The 20,992-nt window shown below is 39.8% G+C and overlaps 2 protein-coding genes across 3 annotated transcripts in view; one reads left to right on the top strand and one right to left on the bottom strand.

The window, feature by feature from the left end:
- The window catches only part of LOC105199960 (atrophin-1), a 33,068-nt gene extending 16,745 nt beyond the window's left edge, over nt 1-16,323 (top strand). The window contains exons 1-16 of one of the 2 annotated variants that reach the window (XM_039451456.1): nt 8,928-8,996; nt 9,376-9,561; nt 9,665-9,778; nt 10,057-10,092; nt 10,685-10,711; nt 10,794-10,854; nt 10,985-11,175; nt 11,256-11,627; nt 11,739-11,977; nt 12,074-12,187; nt 12,278-12,498; nt 12,578-12,807; nt 12,934-13,098; nt 13,161-13,449; nt 13,576-13,714; nt 13,808-16,323. In XM_039451456.1, the coding sequence (XP_039307390.1) occupies nt 8,943-8,996; nt 9,376-9,561; nt 9,665-9,778; nt 10,057-10,092; nt 10,685-10,711; nt 10,794-10,854; nt 10,985-11,175; nt 11,256-11,627; nt 11,739-11,977; nt 12,074-12,187; nt 12,278-12,498; nt 12,578-12,807; nt 12,934-13,098; nt 13,161-13,449; nt 13,576-13,714; nt 13,808-14,813 (3,444 nt within the window). In that variant the 5' untranslated portion in view covers nt 8,928-8,942 and the 3' untranslated portion in view covers nt 14,814-16,323. Of the gene's footprint in view, nt 1-8,927; nt 8,997-9,375; nt 9,562-9,664; nt 9,779-10,056; nt 10,093-10,684; nt 10,712-10,793; nt 10,855-10,984; nt 11,176-11,255; nt 11,628-11,738; nt 11,978-12,073; nt 12,188-12,277; nt 12,499-12,577; nt 12,808-12,933; nt 13,099-13,160; nt 13,450-13,575; nt 13,715-13,807 lie in introns of those variants that run through there. The other variant, XM_039451457.1, reaches the window with a different exon arrangement.
- Nucleotides 16,324-17,084: 761 nt separating this feature from the next.
- On the bottom strand, nt 17,085-19,446 carry LOC105199912 (RNA-binding protein with serine-rich domain 1). Its single transcript, XM_011167232.3, has 5 exons — nt 18,947-19,446; nt 18,701-18,829; nt 18,147-18,461; nt 17,822-18,069; nt 17,085-17,736 (listed from the first exon to the last, which is right to left on the bottom strand). Coding segments are annotated over exons 1-5 (978 nt in total). The 5' UTR covers nt 18,949-19,446; the 3' UTR covers nt 17,085-17,452.
- Between the last annotated feature and the right edge of the window lie 1,546 nt (nt 19,447-20,992).

Genomic DNA, 20,992 nt, shown 5'->3' with positions numbered 1-20,992 from the left:
AACATTTGGTTGTATTTTATATATTTGAGTTAAATACATGAATACTTGGATTGAAGAAATTTAATCAAGTTGAAAAATTTAGTCAATTTTATAACTTTTTCTCAGTGTATGTTAAAACGCATAGATATTAATTCGTAAGCACTGAGAAAAAAATGACTAAGTTTAAAAATATTTGTTCGAATAGTACTAATGAAATATTTACTAAATGTAAATATAGGATATTTATTTAATACAAAAACCACTAATATAATTTAAATATCAATTTTTCTTATAGAGTAAATGTTTATGTACCGAAGTAAATATTTTATTACAATATTCGAATAAATGTTTATGAAAATTTAAGAATTTTTTCTCTTCGCGTGGGGATCAAACGCAAGCTAGGAATTTACTAATTAAATGTATTGCGTAACAAAATATTTTTGAACATGTTGATTTTTCTTAAATCTCTAATGTTTGAAAACTATTATTTTATGTTACAAAACATGTCTCAGTTTATTATTACTTATAAAGAAAATTAAAAGACGCGTCAAAAAAGTTACGTGTTTACGGGAGTTAAATTAATTGAAGATGTTTGACTGCATGAAATTCGTCATGTATGTACAGGCAGTTAGTTTATTTGAAGCTTCATGCAGAAATTCTAGCAACCTAGTTTGAGTATCCAATTAACAAAATTATTTTCAAATTGTCTCTAGCTAAATTTTTAGATATTTCAGCAAAACTGTCTTTTTTTCTGTGCAAATATTGAAAGATAAAAGAGTGGTATCCAACTAAATTTTCGTTAAAGAAATTAATCTTAACTCTGGACATATGCATATGTGTGAATTGTCGCTATTAGCGCAGATAAATTATGAGAAAAAAATAAATAGATAGATGAGGTGGCTGCCAAGGACATGGCACGAGGCGCTGCGCCTTGACGTCAGTGACGCTTTCTCGTGTAAATCGAGGTACATCCGAGGACTTTTATTTTGCCAGCGCGTCGTAACCACCGCGATGACGTCGCTAACGAACAAATTACGGATGCGGCGCGCGCGAAATAAACGCGCGTGGAAATACGGCGAGCACCGTAACTCCGCGAGCGCAAACAATGCGTTCGGGGGATGATACGTGTTTACCTTCGTATAACTTTGGACGAACGCCAAACGCGCGCGTTCACCGAGTCAATTCCCCACTGGCAAACCGCCGAAATCTTCGTCAGACCATATGTCCTCGCGCGCGGGCTCCGTTATGTCAGCCACTCGTCGGGAAAAGTGAACGTATGTTGCGTGGAATCTTTTACACGTAAACGTTGCACACGCGAGTTGAACGTGGCACGCGGGCAAAAAGGGGAACGTTGTCAAATTTAACGCTCGTTATGTGCCGCGCTTATCGAGTGATTTATCTCGTTCTCGCCACTCTTCCGTGAAAATCTCTCTCGTTGAAGCGTGCGAGTCCGATAGTTTCTGTCAGCACGAACGAGGCGTAATTCAGTGACTTCACGTGCACGGTGAAAATACGATAAAACGATATACACTGAAAAAAAGAGTTGAGTAATAGCTGACAAATATTGAGCGAAATAATGCCAATTAAATATTTGCTTGATATAGCCAATAATAATTTTATTTATTTGGGAAATATTACTAAATTTGGTTATATATTTACTGAAAGTAAAAATTTTTTTGTTATATTATGCAAATATTTAATTATTTCATTCAACATTTGCTAGCTGTTACGAAATTCTTTTATTAGCATAATTATCTGGACGACCATGTTCCGTACACTCAAAAAAATGTTTTAAAAAAACTTATCAAAAAATTTATTGCGACACAAAGATTTTTTGTGTCTACTGTCTGCTAAAATTTTGTTTGTCACATATAGGGAATTTATAGTAGGAATATTTTAGCAATTCTTCTAGAAAATTTAAATCTCATTATACAGTCCAATTTTATAACAAGTATAATTGGTCTTAATAACAAAAACATACCCAGAGAAAAGTTGTGTTCAGATTGAAATCATTTCTTTAACTTGATATTTTCAAGTTGACGTGAAAATATTTTTGACGAAAATAAAAATTTATTTGATTTCAAGAAATGACATTATTAACCTTTTTTAAAGTAAATAAATTATTTGTTTAATTTAAACAAATAATATTTTAATTCAAAGATAGCACTGACAGAAATGTAAAAAATAATTTAGTTCTGATTTTGAAAATATATTTCTTTCATATAGCAATGCACAAATTTTTTTGATTCAAACAAAAATTTTTTTTTTAACTCGAAGAAACTTTTCTCTGTAGGCGCCACAGAACATTTTCATTCTAAATTTCACAAACAATTCAGATAAATTCTGTCTCTACTATTTAGATTGCTACCAAACACATGCGATGTCACAACATTTGCTAATCATTTATCTACCTTAGTTAATTTTTTGCAGCCAAAAAATTGTGGCTTACTAGATCCCTTTTTTTTTTTTTAGCATGTAAATATACGGTAAAAATTTTATTTTATCGATTCTGCAACAATTTTATTTTATATTGGGCAATGTAAAAATGTTGCTAAATATTTACCTACCTTAGTTGATTTTTCGCAGACAAAAAATTATGGCTGTACTTGCAAGACCATTTCTTTGAGTGCGCAAATGTATGGGTGAAAGCTTTATTTTAGCAGTTCTGCGACAGTTTTATTTTATATATATTGGTCAATGTAAATCTGTGCACGGGGCAATATCTTCCTTGTCATTCTCGCGGACGATTTATGACGGCTATAAAAATACAGCGCTGCACAGGGTGTTTCACCCTGCAGGCGTCAGTGGAATCGAACCCCGGTGTTTATACAGGTAATAGGAAGTAAAAATGAATACTCGTATCCTTTCGTATATGACCCAATCCGCGCTTTAATCCGTCAAAGCGCGCACGTAGAGTTTACACGGTATCGCCTCGATTATTAACGGCAAAGTGATTCCATTAACGCTTAATTGGAAAGGCAAGTAGGTGAGACCGTAAAAAGCCGTGATTGCCGAAAAAAAAGCCTTTGTGCGAGCAAAGTGTCGCTCTAAAAATCCACGTAACTCCTACTTCTTTATCGCGATGAAAATAAATATAAATTTGAACATGAGCATAGATATTATAAATTTAATTTGTGCTGGCACCGCGTTTTGCACTGAGTATAATTTATGCGTGATTATTTCGTCCGTAAACATCGCGCGCGACTTCAGACCGGATTAAAAAGTCTCCGCGATAAACCTGAACAGTGTTAACGTCCCGTTTGATGCGGCAATAAGTGAACAACCTCTTGTAACTCCGCGTTGTAAAAGTGTCGCGCGTCTGCCGTTCGTTGCATCGAACCGACTTTCTTTCGGGAAATCGATTTTGCATCGTTTTAGTGACAAATTAGAGCGGAGCAGCGTAACATTCGAAAAGCGTAACGATGTCGAGAGAGAGAGAGAGAGAGAGAGAGAGACGTGCATTTACAAGAAAGCGTCATTTCTGTGCGCAGATTTACGGTGAATTAACGATACGATCACCCTCCCCCTTCGCGCGCTCGACAAGATCCGCGGGACCCGGTTGCTCGCCCTGTTTCTCCCTCGTCCCTCGCGAGTGCATTAACAGCGTTTCGTACCTGTGTGTACGCACAGGCGAGAGCATATTAACGTCGCTCGCCGTGCGGAGCGGCGGGCGGTTGATTAGAGCAAGCTCGGTCGTGTCAACATAACGAAACGCACGGGGAAACGCGGCAACGCCGCGGCGTGCGGACGGACGACTTTGGTAGCCGGCCGGTCCTGAATGCACGCACGCATGCACGCACGGATGCACTCACGCACTCACTCACGCACTCACGCACTCACGCACTCACGCTTACACGGCACGCAGGCATGCACGGCCCACGGTGGAACGTCCGCGCGTCCGAGAACGACCTTCCCTCCGCGCGATTCGCACCGCTGAGCCAAGGAACTTTGCTCGCCGTGAAATAAGTTTCTATCTCGTTCCTCGTGCGCACGCCGCGACGAACGCAGATTTCTCCCGCGGACAGATTGAGAGGCAGATGATTTAATTGATCGATTGATTTTCAAAGATCTTTTGTTTTTTTCTTTCTCTTTTTAGATTTTTCTTGTAATTTGACAACCTCAGTTAAGCTCGTCTTTGGCCCTTTCAAACATTTATTTATGGTATTCAATAACGAGCAGGAGCCACAATTAGGTATAAATTTTTCTTGTCCTCTTGTGGGACCTTTCAATGACTCGCGTGCATTTAATGTTGTCAAAATTAAATTTCATGCACACTCTTTTCAGTAATAGATACATTAAATTAAATGTACTTGTGTGACTCAACAATGCATTGAATTATATGAAATTTTAAGTATAAGATAGTTGGAAAATGAAAGTCTAGAAGCATATTTAATTAAAATTTAATTTAAATTAATTGTCATAAATAGTGCATTGTAATAAATTTTGCAAAGTTTCACAATTTAATTTTTGTTACAGACGATTAGTCAAAATTACTTTTAATTACAAATAAATTTGAATATAATTTGGAAATTGGCCAAAACGTACACTGAAAAAAAGTTTGGTAATAGCTATCAAATATTAAATGACATAATGCTAATTAAATATTTGGTTAATATAACCAAAAATAATTTTAATTTTCTAAATATTTTGTAAATTTGCTACTTACTAAATATTTAGAAAAGTAAAATTATTTTTTGTTGTATTAACCAAATGTTTAATTATTTCACTCAACATTTGGTAGCTATCACCAAGTTCTTTTTTCACAATGCAATGTTTATAAGAAGAAAAGATTGACGTACGTGAATCTATGAAAATAAGAAAATTGATACATCTACATTGCTAAAAATACGCAGCAAAGTTTAATGCAATTTAATATAACGGGAGCAAACAAGCAAGTACATTGCATAAAAAATTGAATGTTATCATAAAATGCACTAAATTTTATGCGCATGTTTTTTCAATAATAGATACATAAAATTTAATGTATTTGTGTAACTCAAGAATACATTGAATTTTATAAAATTGTTAACAGTAGGAAACTCGGAAAATAAAAGTTTAAAAGCATAATTATTTGTGACATTTTTGCAACAAATTTCAAAACAACGTAAATAAATTTAAATGAAAAAAGATACTTTTTTGTTGTTTTCGTTATTTGGCACATTTTTATTGCATTAATAACGTGTCAATTATCGTAGAAAAAACACCGGTACACGTATAGATTCGCGTGTTTTACATGTTTCGACACATATGTGTGTACGCATTAATTTTACGCACGCGTGGCTTTTGAGACAATCGATAGATTTCACTATTCATTGAATGCCAAACGGTAAACAAGTCGTTTGTTGGAAAAAGTGGGCTTGCTGATCGTTGCGTCCGACTCTTCAACTCTAGTACTTTTTTATTCATGAATACTAATGGCTTTTACATCTCAATACTCGGCGCAGCGCTGTTGATTTTTTTTATTACGTTTTTTTTGCAACAAAAGCCGAAGTAAATATGAAAAGAATACATTTTCATTGATAAAATCTATCCCCTTTTTTGTCCATGTTCGCAAATTTTATGGACAATAGCGTGCGTTTTATAGTCTCATAAGACTCGTGTATCATTTGTACGCAAATCGCGCACAGTCGAACGAAAAGGAAGGGGGTATAGGGGGAGGAGAAAAATTATATGAATAATAATATGCAACGTTGCGTATCGCGACGTGAAGAAACTTTGTTACGCCGTAACGTCCGCGTAACGCACAAGAACGCGTGTTATCACATCGCGTTGCCTCGAGCGGCATGAGTCGTGACTTGCAAAAAAAAAAAAAAAGAGCAAATGACAAAGTTCGAGGAATTTTTTCACGCGCACCTAAACACATAATTACATCGCGTTAGTCTTTTTTTTTCTTTCATCTCTGCAGAGGCGATTAATCGTAATTAAGTTCTTGTGTCGTTCCCGTAATGGGATAGTCTTGAGGACAGGACGACGGGCAACAGCTCGTTACAGAATCAACGAGTCATGTAATTCGTCGGCTCGAACCGCGCTACTCGTATAATCATCGCTTCCAACGTCCGTTTTTCCTCTCCCGTTTCTCCCGTCCCTCCGTTCGAAGATCGTTCGTTCGGATTTTCGCGGAGAGAAACCGAGAGACAGAGGGAGAGAGCTACATACGAATTCTTGCGAAGAGATGCGCGATGCACGCCGCGTGCGATTAGCGTCGCGACGCGTCTCCACCGCTGGACGTCGCACCGCACTGTGCCGGAGCGTGTCTCGATTATGTGCAGCCGTGATGAATTATCGTGCGCATATTTCTTGCAAAAGGCGCGCGTTGTGACATACCTCCGCGAGTAAAAGCCATAGGGAGGTTTGCGGAATTAAACCCATACAGTCTCGCGCGCGAGCGGCGTACTCGTGGCTCCAAACGGGAGAAAGGATTTAATCATTGTGGATATACATGATGATAGCGTACGTTCCTGTCCAACGCGATATTAACGTCAATCAGAGTGCTCGCTCGAATTTTTGCGAGCAGGCTTTTATTACGCGCGCGCGCGCGCGCACACATACATGGAATGAATCACACGACTTTTACGCTGCCTACCGATCTGATATAATGTATCCGTAATATATTTACAAGCGATAATCGTCGAGTGTTTCGTTCTATAGATACAAGCGTCTCGAAACCGGGCGGTAATCGTCCAATAACGATCTCCGCAAGGGAGAAGCGTTAATCGCTATCGTAAAAAAAAAAAGAAGGTAAATTAATTCGCGCTGTACGAAGGTGCACGATTTATGGAGGTAAGATTGCTCGTTTATTAGAAAAACGCGAGTCACGGATGTTACGTTATAAAAATAGCGCTCGTGTGCGCTCGGAGGAGGGGAAAATCGGCATTCCTGATGTCTCGCGCGAGCCGCTTCCGAGTCCGGAGTGACGTCTCGTCTCGCGGTGTGCATAATACACGCGGCAGCCTGTTAATCTCAATCTGACAAAACGTCGCGTCGTTCGGGCACAATGTGCGACTATCTCTAAGAATAATGCGCGTCAGCTGATTCACAGTGCAGCCGTATGAATGAACGAGCGGCTTGCCAACCGTGATAGCTCTCATCAATCACGTCCTGGCGCATCTTTGCTTCGAAAGGAAAAAAGGAGAGCGCGCAAAGAGGGAAAGCGCGAAGAGACGGGGGAAAAATATATACTGTCTCGCGAGTTCGTTTTCGCTTCGACGACGACGCGTAATCGCGAGAATTTTGACCTACAGGCAAGGTGTGCGCGCGCTTGCTTCTTGCTTCGCGAGCGTTCTGCGCGAACCGGCGGAGGTTTTATTCAATTAATTCGCGTCGCCAAAGACCCAAGGAGGAACACGCGATTCTCTCGACCGCGACGAACGCCGAGTCCTAGGGGGTTTCGACTCGCAGTTGGCACACGTGCGCAGGTGGAGTGTGCGGTTTTTGCTGGGCGACAATGGTGGTGGTGATGATGGTGGTGGTGGTGGCAGCGCGCCGGCAGCGGCCGCGGCGACGGCAGCGGCGGTGGTTTTTTGCACCAACCGCGAGGTCTCTAGTGGCTTTTTCCCTTCTTTTCTTTGGTACCCACCCGTGGCACGAGGGAGGGGGTATGGCGAGAGGCGGACGGGAGGGAGGGAAGGAGCGAGAAGAGGAGCGCGACACTCCACGGCCGCGTGACGGACGGAGAGAGCGGCACAACGCTCCCGTCGTGAAAAAAGAAAGAGGGAGAGAGAGAGAGAGAGAAAGAGCAATCGGATCGCGGTTCGCTCCTTCCAGCTGGCCTGGCACGACGAAGGAGGCCTTGTCGCGCGGCTTCTCGTTCGGTCAATGTCTTCTCTTTCTTCCTCGCTCTCTCCCTTCTCTATTTCTCTCACTCGCTCGCTCGCTCTTAGCCCCTCGTAGCCCTTCTACCGTCTCCTCGCGCTCTTTCTCCTCGCTTCCTCCCCGCTCTCTTTCATCGCTTCCCTCCCCACCAGCAGCAGCACTCCCGTGCTGCATCGCGCACACACGAGACACGGGTGCCTGCAAAATCCCTCTGTCATCTTGCGAACGAACGCGCCCGTCCGCGGGGCCAGGATTATCCCGCGCCGTGCGCGATCGCGAAGAGTCAGTTCGTCGCGCCGGAGACGCGTCGTCGTTATCGTCGTTCTCGTCATCGGCGGCAGCGACGGCGGCGGCGGCGGCGGCGACGGTGACGGTGACGGTGACGGTGACGGTAGCGGCGGCGACAGCGGCAGCAGCGAGGAGTCGCGCACGCCACAAGAGATCCGGCACAAGCACCGCGGATCACCGGTAACATTGTTCGACCGGAGAATGAGAGAAAGAACGCGGTGCGTTCGGAAATGTGCGCTCGTACCGCGGTTTCGTTGAGGCGCGTTCGTTGAGGGCAAGGAGGAGGCAGGCGGCCGCCAGTGCTCGTTCGGGCTTTTTCCGCCGGCGGCCGCGCGCAACAGCGTGAAAGTTCCGCGATCGTACGCCGCGCGGACTCCGGCGCTCTCTCGACTTGTACGTCGTCGATGACGTTCCTGGTGGAGCCGTCGTCATCGCCACTACCACCACCGCCACCGTCGTTGTCGTCGTCGTAGTCGGGCCATTTCTTCGCGCGGTGTTTACATCGACGTGCGCTATTGCGTATCGGGTTGCGTGGCGGCGTTCCGGGGTGCGTGCGCGACACAGTGCGAAATCTCGATCGCGCGACTCCGGAGCATGGCTCTCGACGACGTCGTTGTCGTCGCTGCCACTGCCACCGCCGCCGTCGCACGTTAAGAGGAGCAGTATCGCGCGGGCGCGAAGAATGAAACTCTATACCGCGGACTCGCGGGCGAGACACTAGCAAGCGGCTGCGAGTGGCCTGATTGCGGCGACGCTTCGCGTTTTTCATCGACGCAGGTGGGCGCATCTTCTCGCATATCCGCGGATTGATTTTAACAGCGATTTAACGATATTAGGTAGATAAATATGGTGCCGATGTTTCGATGAAAGTGACGGCGATGTTTATACGTTCAAAGACTGTGATTCATGTTTATGACGTAAATAATAATGCAAATGACGCTTCTCGCTAAATGTAAAATTAAAATCTGCAATGACGTGGATTTTTGCAAATGTGCTGTTGGACACACGCTTTCATTATTTTCTGCGTTCAATGCGCACAATTCTATGGACAATGTAACGATAAAATAAAAAGTTACAAATAAAATATAATTATATATATATATATAATATACAAAATTGTACAATAATAGATATATGTGATTGCGTTTGTGTGCCCAAGAGAATATTCTTATTTTAACCACGTTCTGATAATTCACTACTAGTACTGAAAATTTATAATGTACCAAACTATAGATTTTCAGTATTGACAGCATACACTGGAACACAGCCCTTACATATTCTTTTCTCTGTTTTCAGAGTGCAATAAAGTTAGCTGGTAAAAATAATGCCAAGAAGCTGCACAATTTGCTATCGATAGTAGAGGAAAAGCCAAAGGTGGACACAGGGCAAAATAACAGGCACAACGAGCACCACATCAAAAACAATTTCAAGCATAACCATTACACACACAATTCCATACTGACACCCTCGACGCTAAACCAGGTAATTGACTAATCTTAAATTAAATCACGTTGAAACCATGCTGATGTATCTCAATTAAAAGTGATGATGGCAGTAACAGTGGTGTGAAAAATTTCTCTTACAGGGCCTAGATGCAGGTACAAGCGACGACAGTGGCAGAGCGTCTGAACAGTTGCACGGCCCTGGTATACCTAGGGATTGCCAGGACGCAGACAGTTCCAGGGACCATCTCAGCGATGTAAGTTCTACGTGCTGTAATTATATAACTTGGAACATTAATATAATTGTATAAGTTAAAATTTATGTAACAAATGTTATCTCATGTCTTCCAAGTGTGACAACATTAGTTTGATATTTTTCTATATAATATATATATGTATATGTATTATTTTCTTTAGTTTCTAGCTGTGTGATTAAGAAAAGAAATATACTTGCCAATTTCTTTATTGAATCAATCATAAAAAGTTAGAAAATTAGTTGGTTACATTTATTCATGAATCTATTTTTATAATGCAGGCTAGCAGTCATTGCAGTTCGGGTAAAGGTTATATCGTAAGTATCTACATTTAATCAATATACCCTCAGAAGATTATAAATTATATATTATGATGATAAGCAGAGGATAGGCATTTATATATAAAATATATATAATCTACATTACACTTATACAATGTAAACGATAGCTGCAATCCAAACACTTCAAGCGCTAAGATTGGCATCTTGTAGCCTTGTTTTCAACATCCAATAAATGATAAAGATAGAATGACGCCATAACATTTGAGCGTGAATCAGACCGCGGCCTATGTAAACTATGTTTTACATGTTATATAATTAATCTATAAATCATAAAAAAGTTAGATTTCATAAAAATAGTCAAAATTATATTCAATTTCTCAATATTTTTAATATTATATATTTTTATTTTATTAATAGTCAAGATATATTAACATTAATAATCTTATAACTTAATTATTTATTGGATTGTGTTATCCAATTTATAATAATTTACATGCTATTATCTACATGAGAAATTTGTGTAAACAAAACGTTAATAATACATAAATAATTCATATAGATGTAGTTTTGAAATTAACAATCCTGGTAATAAGTACGACATATTAATTCATTTAATTTTTCTTTTCAGTGTGATAGTGAAGGAGAAGACGATAAGGTATGCACGTTTCCTGTAGATACTGTACTATCATAAAGAAAATAAATGCCTCTTTAATTATTTTATTATTTTTATGTTACAGGGCTCGGATGCCGAATCTGTACTCTTTAAATCTTCTACCCCACCACCTCTCACACGTAAATGTAAGTAATGCTCTTAAAAATAAAAAATGTGAATATTTATATAGAACAATCAGCTCTGAAAATATATTGCCTTTATCCGATACATTGTATAATATATTTCTCATTTGCAATTTTTTCTTTTTGTTTTTAGACGAATTGCCGTCTTCTTCGCCACACGTACCACCCACAAACGGAGCAGGCGGATCTCCACCGGACACGGGTGGTCAAATTTCTAATCCAGCAACGGCACCTATACCACCTCCTGTGCCTGCGTCTGCACCAGTTCCAACAGCGCCAAGTCCTCCCAGCCCTACGTTGCCTCCTCACATATCCCAGCCTCCTGTAAGCTATTGCGTTATAAAAACTCTTTTATTGTTTGTGTACACAGAAAGGGGGTAATGTTGTTATTTATTATGTTTCAGATGACTAGTCCTTTGGCAGCGAATCCACGTGCAATAGCTCCGCAACAGCGGCCAGCTTCCCCCGCTCTGCCACCACCTTCCCTATCCCAACAACCGCACACTACGATACCTGCATTGCATCCAACCATTGGGCCCCTCGTTTCGAGTCATACAACTAGTCCAGCGGTAGCCAGTTTAGGTGTTACGCCAGCAGCACCATCGAACGGAGCGGCCACCACGAGTTATCCACCGCCTATTCCTATAGCTGCGTATCCGCAAACGCAACCGTCGTATCCACCCCTCTACACTCCGTACACTGCTTTAAATCACAGCCCATATCTTCCGCCTGCGGTACCATCCCCATCTCACTCTGCTTCGTCGCGCGCTGACGTGGTAAGTTATACGCATCATATTGTATAGCGTCAACATTCAGTTATATTACTAACAAATACTGTTTATCTCAAGTACAGAATATTCATAACGAGGATAATAATTATATTTCAGAGAGGGAGTAGAGCTTCTCCCTGTACCAACATAAGTAAGCAGACTATAGGAAATAATCTCACGAGTCACAATAATACTCCACTGAGTGCTGCCACCACAACATGCGTATCCACTATAACTAATACAGTTACCACGGCAAATACTATCGCTCATAGAGACATGGTGGCCTGCAGTCTGTCTGGACGAAACAATAACTCTCCACGTGGACATAGTCCCAGTCGGGAAAGAGATAGTTACAGGTAAAATATTTTCTTCTGATTGCAGTATTACGGGCACATTTATCAAAATTAAGTAACAATAGGAAATTTTAATAATAATTGTAATGTTTGTTACAGCAGTAACGTGAGTAGTCTAAGTCGGGGCAGCATAACGCCTGTTAGTGTGCCAAACACCTCCTCTCCAGCCAATTCTAGTCTACCTGCATACACCAAGCCACAAGGTTGGATTAGGTAAGTTCAAGCAATTTAAGGTTTAAACCTATCGATAAAAGTTGTACAAAAATAATAAAAATCTTTTTCCTAAAAAACAAAAAAAAACAGCAGCAACACAGCTTCCCAGCTCTCCCCAGCAACAGCTACGTCTGTTCCGAGGCCAACTCCGCCACCGGTACCACTCGGCATACACACGTTTCCACCACCCATGTTCGCAGCGCCTTTACCACCTCCAGTGTCTAGCTCAAGCCCGCATACTTCACTGCCCTCGCTTCCTCCGCCGACGACCAATCCTAATCCGTTTTCGGCGGAGTCTTTGTTTCAAACAAGTAAGCTTATAATCCAACTTTTTTCAACGCATTGCGGTCTGTGTGAATATGAGCAGATAATAAATGCACTAACCAAAAGAAGGGGTGACACATGTTGCAGGTCAAGCAGATCTTCTGAGGAGAGAACTCGATAGTAGGTTCTTAGCGTCTCAAGACAGAAATGTTGGAGTTGGAGTGGGGAATTTGGGTCCACCAGCGTATCTTCGAACGGAAATGCATCATCATCAGCATCAGCACACGCATGTACATCAGCATACGACACCATTGTTGCCAACAGCTGCAGCGTCAACGCTTTTTCCACCTCCAATTGTAAGAAATATATCTGTTACCTAATTAGATTAAATATTTATTTAGCATGATTGATCGTCCGATCAAACTTATTTTAAACTCGTCAATACATATAAACTGATGTTAAACGAAATTGTCTTTTAATAGTTTAAGGACATCCCAAAATTGGGAGGAGTTGAATCGCCATTTTTTCGTGGAAACTTAAACCTTTCTGGTTATTCTGGTTTTAACACTGGACTTCTTCATCCCGGAATTGGACCACCTTCAACACCCTTTGTGCCACCTAATCATTTAACTCCGTTTGCACCAAAGGTACTTTTAAACATAAATTTTTTTGACCTTTGTATATATTTAAACAATTGATCTTTTTACAGAAAAGTGGAAAATGGAATGCGATGCACGTGCGTATTGCGTGGGAGATATATAATCATCAACAAAAGCAACAGGCTGAAGCTAAGGCGGGAAGTGTCGTTAGTACCAAAACTGAGTTATTAAGACCACCGGGCCATCTTTATCCAGGGGGACCAGCCAGTGGTCTTGGACTCGGTGCACCATCAATGGCACCTCCCTTTCCCACTAACATACCATCTGCTCATCCTGCACCACCTCCACCTCATCCTGTCGGTTTTCTGTCAACAACGGCCTCACATTTAGGTAATAGAGGTAACAAAGATTCACATTTATTTTTACGTGCGCACGTTCATTTGTAGATACATACATTGAACTGCATTGTGTAATTCAGTGATTGTTCATGGATATGATTTTTTTATATATATATATATATTGTAGGAGCAGGAATATCTCCCTTTGGAAGATATCCTTCAACGTTTGGCGCGCCGAATCCCAATTTTCCAAATCTTTCAACTTTTCCACCAAGGGAAATGCCGCCTCTAGGTGGACTTGGTTCAGTGCACGATCCATGGCGAGGGTATGTATATGAAACATCAATCAGCTATTGGATCATAATTTTTCTATTAATATACTCTAACTAACTTTTGTATATATATATATAAAATTTCAGATTGCAACGCGCTACTACCGGATTTCCACAAACTACTGTTGCATGGGGTCTGAAGCCGGAACCTCCTGCGATAGACAGGCGTGCCGAGTTGGAGGAACGAGAGCGCGAGCGTGAACGGGAAAGAGAACGCGAACGAGAACGTGAACGTGCCGAACGGGAACGTGAGCGTATCAGACGTGAAAGAGAAAGAGAAAGGGAAAGAGAAGAGCAACGTGAGAGAGAGAGGCGGGAACGTGAGAAAGAGGAGAAAAGGAAACAACAGGAAGCGGCCGAACGGGAGCGAGAAAGGCGAGACAAGGAGCGCCGCGAGATGGAGAGGCGTGAGCTGGAGCGCGAGAGATTACTTCACCAGAATCGACAACACGTGGTCGTATCCCGAGATCGTTCGCCGCTCAGGAATGGTTCAGCGCCTTTAGATACCGGGGAGGTGCGCGTAAAAGAAGAACCGCGTAGTAAAGACGACGAGGTTGTAATGCTTCCACGGCCGCCGGTACCCGGTCCCGGAACGACAGGGCCCGCGCCAGGACCTGGACCAAATCCACTGCCCGATCCAAGACCATACCATCACCCGCATCCGCATGCTTATCTTACGAGGCATCCACACAGTATGCCAACTTCGCATTCTATGCCGCGTAGCATGCTTCCCAGTTTAAGCGCACATCCGATGCAACATTTTCCACCACCATCTGCGCCTGCCGGTCAACCGGGAGCTCCTTGGCCGGGTGATCCCTTCCGGGAGTATCGGTTCGACACGCTACAACAATTACGATATAATCCGTTAGTAGCGGCCTTCAGAGAAGAAGAGGAACGAGCGAAACTATACGCCGGCTATCCTCCACCGCCAGTGAACGCACTCAGGAGTAAGGACCCTAGTCCAGGTCCGCTCAGCAACTTACATATGCATCATAGAGCAGGACCCGGCCCAGGAGTACCGACACGTCCGCTTGAAAATGCCCTCATGCACGCGGATATTCACAAGAAGGAGGACGGATCGCAATCCCGATGATACATCGTTCCGGCGTCCTCGGCTTCCGCGAGCGAACGCACTGACGGGCCGACCTTTTGAGCATCCCACCCAATTAACGCTCGAAGCTCGGTGCTGATATTTTGCTAACAGAGAAGAAGCGTTATTTAAAAAAGAAAGTGTACATAATACTATATATAATAAATATAATATTTATAGTTATTGAGAAAGAGTACGGAAACGCGTAGAACTATGCGAAAACGTAACAAAGATGCCTTGCTATTAATGCCGGTGTTCCACCAATAACTGCGGCTAAATGAATGATGACGTTTCGTGAAATAATTACGGAGGCATCGCTGATGTATCACAAATAATAACGCTGTCGTTATGTGATTTCTGCAGTTTCAGTGATCTGACTGTCTGTAGTGGTAACGAGCTCTAATTATTACGACGATAACTATGCGTACATTTTAAAAAGTATCGTGTGTAATATTAATAGTTATTATAGAACGTGAGGCGATGGCTACGTAAAAGGGGAAAAAAAAAGAATCCAGAAGTTAGGAGAGTTAAATAAGCGGATCTCTATTATTACTCAAAAATTATTTAATTATTTATTTATTGCGACGTATAAACGAACTTGAATCTCTACTATTGACATACAAGTGCGTAAGATTTGCCTTTATTTAATTGATGTAATATACAAACGATCGAATGTAAATTTATTTCTAGATTTTAATTTGTATATTAGAGACGGTAGAAAAAAAAGAGGAAAGGGTATATAAAATGAAAAGTGTTCTTTGGCTTTCGGCGGCACATGCTTTTTTCATTTGCATGCTGACTAAAAGCACTCTCGTGCTTTCCTGTGATATAAAAAAGAAAAATTAATCAAGAGTAGTAAATTATTAATTTGTTTTTAACCGATCTTCGATTTTTTCGTAAATCGAAGATGCAAATAAAATCAAACTATCTCTGATAAAGTTATGACAGTTGTTCTTTTTTTGAGAAACACAGGATGATGCTTAATATAACAGCAGTTTGTCCGTGCCAAAGTGCTTCAATCAAAGAATATTTAATACTGTGTGCATGTGCATATAACATTCACAGTCTGTTTTTTATATGTTCCCATAAAAATTGTGGCAATTTTATCCTTTTCATTTAACCATTCTCTCTATTCTCAGCCATATACATCATTGTGTTACCAGAGAGCCAATTATGAGATCTCTTAGAAAGTTATGTGCCATGGACCAGGTTACGTTCGAATATTCCTGGTGCCTCAAAAGAAAAAACGTGACTTTTCTGAATAATCGAAATAATTCCCAAACTCTGTTCCGTTTATATTGTAAAATCACAGTAAAATTGTATATTATATAATTAATTATACACACGCAGTTTAAAAATTGTAGATATTTTTCATCAACGCAAAGTTACAATGTGATGCAATGATTTTGTTCATGTAGATATCGCGAAGTATAAAAGAGGATTTTGTGTGAATAGGTTTTTTCTAAAACACTGATTCTTTGTAAAAGGATCTAATAATCATAGTTTCTATCAATCTTGTTGTTTTCAGTACTTTTACCAGCCCTGTGTATAAAATTGTGTATATATAAGACCAAAAACAACACTGAAAAGGAGATAAAATAATTATGTTTTTACATCATTATCTTCTTTGATTGGGACAAACGTATTTAAAGCGAAATCAGTCATTTTTACTTGACTATATGTTAAAAATTATGTAAGAATTGAGAGGAAGTTCTCGGTCGAAACGAACCTTTTATAGTTGAATAAATATTCTTATATCAATTATTAAATTTATTTAATTCTATAAACTCTCGATATGATTGGCCAATTCGAAATGCAATCGTAAACTAAAGCTAAAAATATTTCAAATTAATTTAATCGTCAAATTTTTGGTTAAAAATTAATATATACATATAACTTTAAACATTTGCTTATAATTTCAAACATATAGTGAAAAAAAATGGTTGACCTTAAAAATGTTCGTCTCAAATAGCAATTCACATGTCGAATTTGAGATTGCAGATAAAACTCGAAATCAACTTGGTAAATAAATGTATACATATATACATATATATCTCATTTGCTAAAAATGAAAAACATTCTAAAAAATTTATAGCCAATATTTTAAAATATAATTTCATATTAGAGAAACGCATTCCCTCAGACTGTCGTTTCTCTTACATAACATTATTAAACATATTTTGTCTTTATTTATGTAAAAAACTTGGTTAATGAAATCCTATGATTCCTTTTCAATACATTAAATATGATTAGGGATAAACAATTATAAAAAAATTAATACTAATATCAATTTTTTTATGAACTATACATTAATTTTTTATACAAATATTTATCTTTTAATAATATCGTAGTAATGATATAACGTTAAAACTAGTTCTTACAAATTTTAGGTATCAATTACTACAAAGGAGACCAATCAATACATATTGTGAAATTAAGTATATTTCAAAAATGTTTCGATGAAACATTAAACTATTGTACTATTTATATAAACTAATTTATGATCGTTATTAGTGAACGTGTCTTATTATAATTAAAATCATTACATTTATTTTTGCTTGTGTTACTTTTAACACAATAGTTTGAAAAATGTTAATCATATTTAGTTTGATATTTCTTATGTACAATGCGATGAAAAATTATTATCGAGAACTACTCGAGCTAGATCTTGTATAACGACGGTGTCTATGTCGAGGATTTCCCGGTGGACTTCGCGATCGAGTTCTTATTCTGCGTGGTCGTGGTCGAGGACTTCGGCGTCGATTCATTAGCGGCGAACGTCTGCGATAACGTGGCGGTGTATTTCTACCGCCACCTCCCCATCGTGGTATCACGCGTCTGCCTGGTGACATTCGTCGCATCGGCAACGGTCGGGGCTTTGGCAATAATACTGGAGCAGCCGTGATTTCTTGACCATCTATCTGCCCTGTAAACAAATCATTACGAAATGCGTTAGCGTGACGATAAAATGACGCGACAATCGAGTGACACCGATATAAACCACGTTTTACCCCCGTCCATATGTTTCATAGCGTTTTCAGCTTCATCTGCAGTTTCGAATTCGACATAAGCAAATCCCCTTCCCTGATTTGGATGAAGCTTATCCACCGCAAAATCAACCATCTTTATTTGACCATATACAGAAAATATCTCTATGACATGATCTTTGGTGACGTTCCGTGTTAGATGACCAATGTGTATCTTTGTCGGTCTAGGAATCGGCGAACGCTCCCTACGCTTTCTACGTGGAGAGGGAGATCTGTGAATTAAGGAAATAATTACTGATTGACTAATTAATTATGAACAAGAAAAGATTAGAGTTTACAAAGTTAATACCTCGATCGTGCTTTTTGTTTAGCTTTATCAGGGACAACATTATTCCCCTTTTTCCTTTCCTTCTCACGGTCTCTGTCCTTATCCCTATCTTTTTCTCTCTCCCTTTCTCTTTCTCTTTCTTTATCCCTTTCCTTTTCTTTATTATCATGTCTCCGTGAGGCATCGGCACTCTTGCTGCGGCTTCTTTTTCTTCCTCGATCCCTAGAACTTGCTGAAGAGCTAGCAGAACTACTGGACGAACTACTAGAACTAGAGCTTGATCTGGAACTACTGCCACTGCTAGAGCTTGATGATCCAGAGCTGCTATCTGATGAGCTATTAAACAGTTTTAAATATATCTGTCAATAAAATATAATTCTAAGTATTGAATAGTTTAATATTCATGATCATCAAATAAAATATCTGTGTTTAATTTCTTGTCCTACAAGAATTCTTGAATATGAAATGTTCTATATGATTTGATAGCATAAATACATTCCAATCATCAGAAATCTCTAATATTTAAGTAAATATAGGGTTATACTACATCTTCTAATATTTTTACTGTTACCTACCTAGAACCACTGCTGGAGGAGGAAGCTGCCCGTTTTTTTCGTTCCCTGTCTCTACCTTTCTCCTTCTTATTCTCCTTATCTGTAGCTTCAGAGTCACTCTTACCCGTGCTGTCTTTTCGACTCCGGGCCCTGTATAATAGTGAGTTCATAGGGAAAAAAAGAAAGAGTTAAAAATTAAATAGATCAAAAATTGTTCAAATATTAAATATTACCTAATTATTGATTGCGTATAACGGATTTACTCACATGATTAACGGCGAAAGAATCTCCTGGCTGTACTCTTAGGATGATGTACTCCAGCTTCGAGGCGAAGCCGGATGGTACGCCGACTACGACGCGAGCACGTAATGGCGGACTACCGGGATACAAGCGGGTCTTACAATTGTATTCCGTCGGAAGTAACGCACCCGCCTCGCACGAAACAACGACAAACGCAAGAGAATGTCCGAAGAGAGCTCAGCCGAGCGACGCAATCAAATTGTCTCACTAAAATACTTTTGGCACACGTAAGAACGAACGATACAGTTACTACGAGACTCTCATGACAGTATGTCGCAGAGTTACCAGTTCAATTTGATATATTTGATACCCGTCCCCACTTTAGCTGCTTGAGGACGATACAATCACAACAAAATATAAAATTCTACCTCCTCGAACAATCGTTTTCCTTAATACAGGCCGGTGCCGTTTCCAACTTGCTTGATTGATGTAAAATGGCGTCCCTTTAACACCAACAGGGAGGGAAGGTTGGACATTGGGCAATAGCGCCTCTAGTAGTATTCTAAAGCCTTGTATCCATGATGCTAGAAATCGATCTAAAATCTCGGACAGAAAGAAAATTGACCAATCGCATTTGAACATTTCAGTTAACTAATTAATTCGATTGATCAATTCTTTCTCTGTCCAAGATTTGGGACCAATTTGTAAAATTCTTTGTTCCAATTGGTTAACCAGGCGCTCCAAAGCACTTCTAAAATCTCCGCAAAATAGTTTACTTCCGGTTTCGTAGTTATGCAATTATACGTTAGAGTCCTTAGGCCGGTATTCATAGTCGAGTCTTATTTCAAGATTGTCTTAAGCAACGTCTTAAGATGCTAATACGGCTCTCTGATTGGTTGATGGCATCTTAAGGTGATACTTAAGACGATCTTAAATATAAGAATCTTAAATATAAGAATCGACTATGAATACCGGCCTTAATGTCGCACTATCAATACTTTCATCAGGGTGCAGTCCCATGGAGCGTATCAGGCGTATCGCGGATTGCGCGTATCGAAAATCTGACCAATCGCGAACGTTCCGCTGCTTTCGGTACGTGAACGTTTTGTTCCTACGGTCCCATGAAGCGGAATTTGCGTAAGCGTATTAAGCGGATGCTCAATCACGAAACGAATTTTGTTATTTCTCTCATCCAAACAGTCTTGTGATTGGTGAACCGCTGATCCGCTTACGCGAATTCCGCTTCATGGGACCGTAGGAACAAAAGCAGACGGAAGAATAGTAGAATATTCACAGTATATATAAAGTGAATTTTATTTAATTTATTAATTTATTTAGTATAAGTAAATAAAACATTTGACTTTTAACAGGTGCAGAATGAAATCGAAAACAATATTGCTTTCAATTGCTTTATTAATAAAACGTTTAAAACGAATAAATTACGATGTTTTTACCAGGCATGAAATACATCGTAAAATTATTAATCTTTATGCGCTTTATTATTAAGCATTAAAAAACGAGAGAAAAATTGCGAATAAAGGAAAACGGAAATATTGGGTCAGACCAATATTTGTAATTTGCAATTTGTAATTTGCAATTCATAATACAATATTTATATCCGTATTTATATTAAACTGAAATAATCAGTGTAGACTAATCAAAAATATGCTTCGTCAAATTCTAAACTAACCTTAAAATATTATAATTAATAAGTATTACAAAAATAATATTTTAAAATACTATATGCTACTCACAGGACTTATATTTCCTTTGTTCATAATTGTTTTAATTGTATCAATTACAAGAAACTGCTATTTTTCTTTATGTTAACCTCAATCCGCTCTGATCCGCTCGATTGAATACGCTAAAGAATAACTTCGGCGGAACGGCAGCGAACCAAGAACAGCGGAAGCAGCGGAACGTTCGCGATTGGTCAGATTTTCGATACGCGCAATCCGCGATACGCCTGATACGCTCCATGGGACTGCACCCTCATTCGTCATAGGCTTTGTTTACACCGAATACTTGATACGCGTAATATTTAGTAACTTTCTATTCAATTATCTTAATTTC

The sequence above is a fragment of the Solenopsis invicta genome, chromosome 7 (assembly GCF_016802725.1).
Source record: "Solenopsis invicta isolate M01_SB chromosome 7, UNIL_Sinv_3.0, whole genome shotgun sequence".
NCBI lineage: Eukaryota > Metazoa > Arthropoda > Insecta > Hymenoptera > Formicidae > Solenopsis > Solenopsis invicta.
Note: the sequence above shows the minus strand (reverse complement) of the source record. Positions and strands in the feature narration are given on the sequence as shown.

Bases quoted from the DNA above. Each gene is read 5' to 3' on its own strand.
- LOC105199912 (XM_011167232.3), bottom strand. The intron at 18,070-18,146 runs GTATTAACTTTG...CTTAATTCACAG, and splicing joins AAACAAAAAGCACGATCGAG to ATCTCCCTCTCCACGTAGAA. The intron at 17,737-17,821 runs GTAAAACGTGGT...ATTTGTTTACAG, and splicing joins TATGAAACATATGGACGGGG to GGCAGATAGATGGTCAAGAA.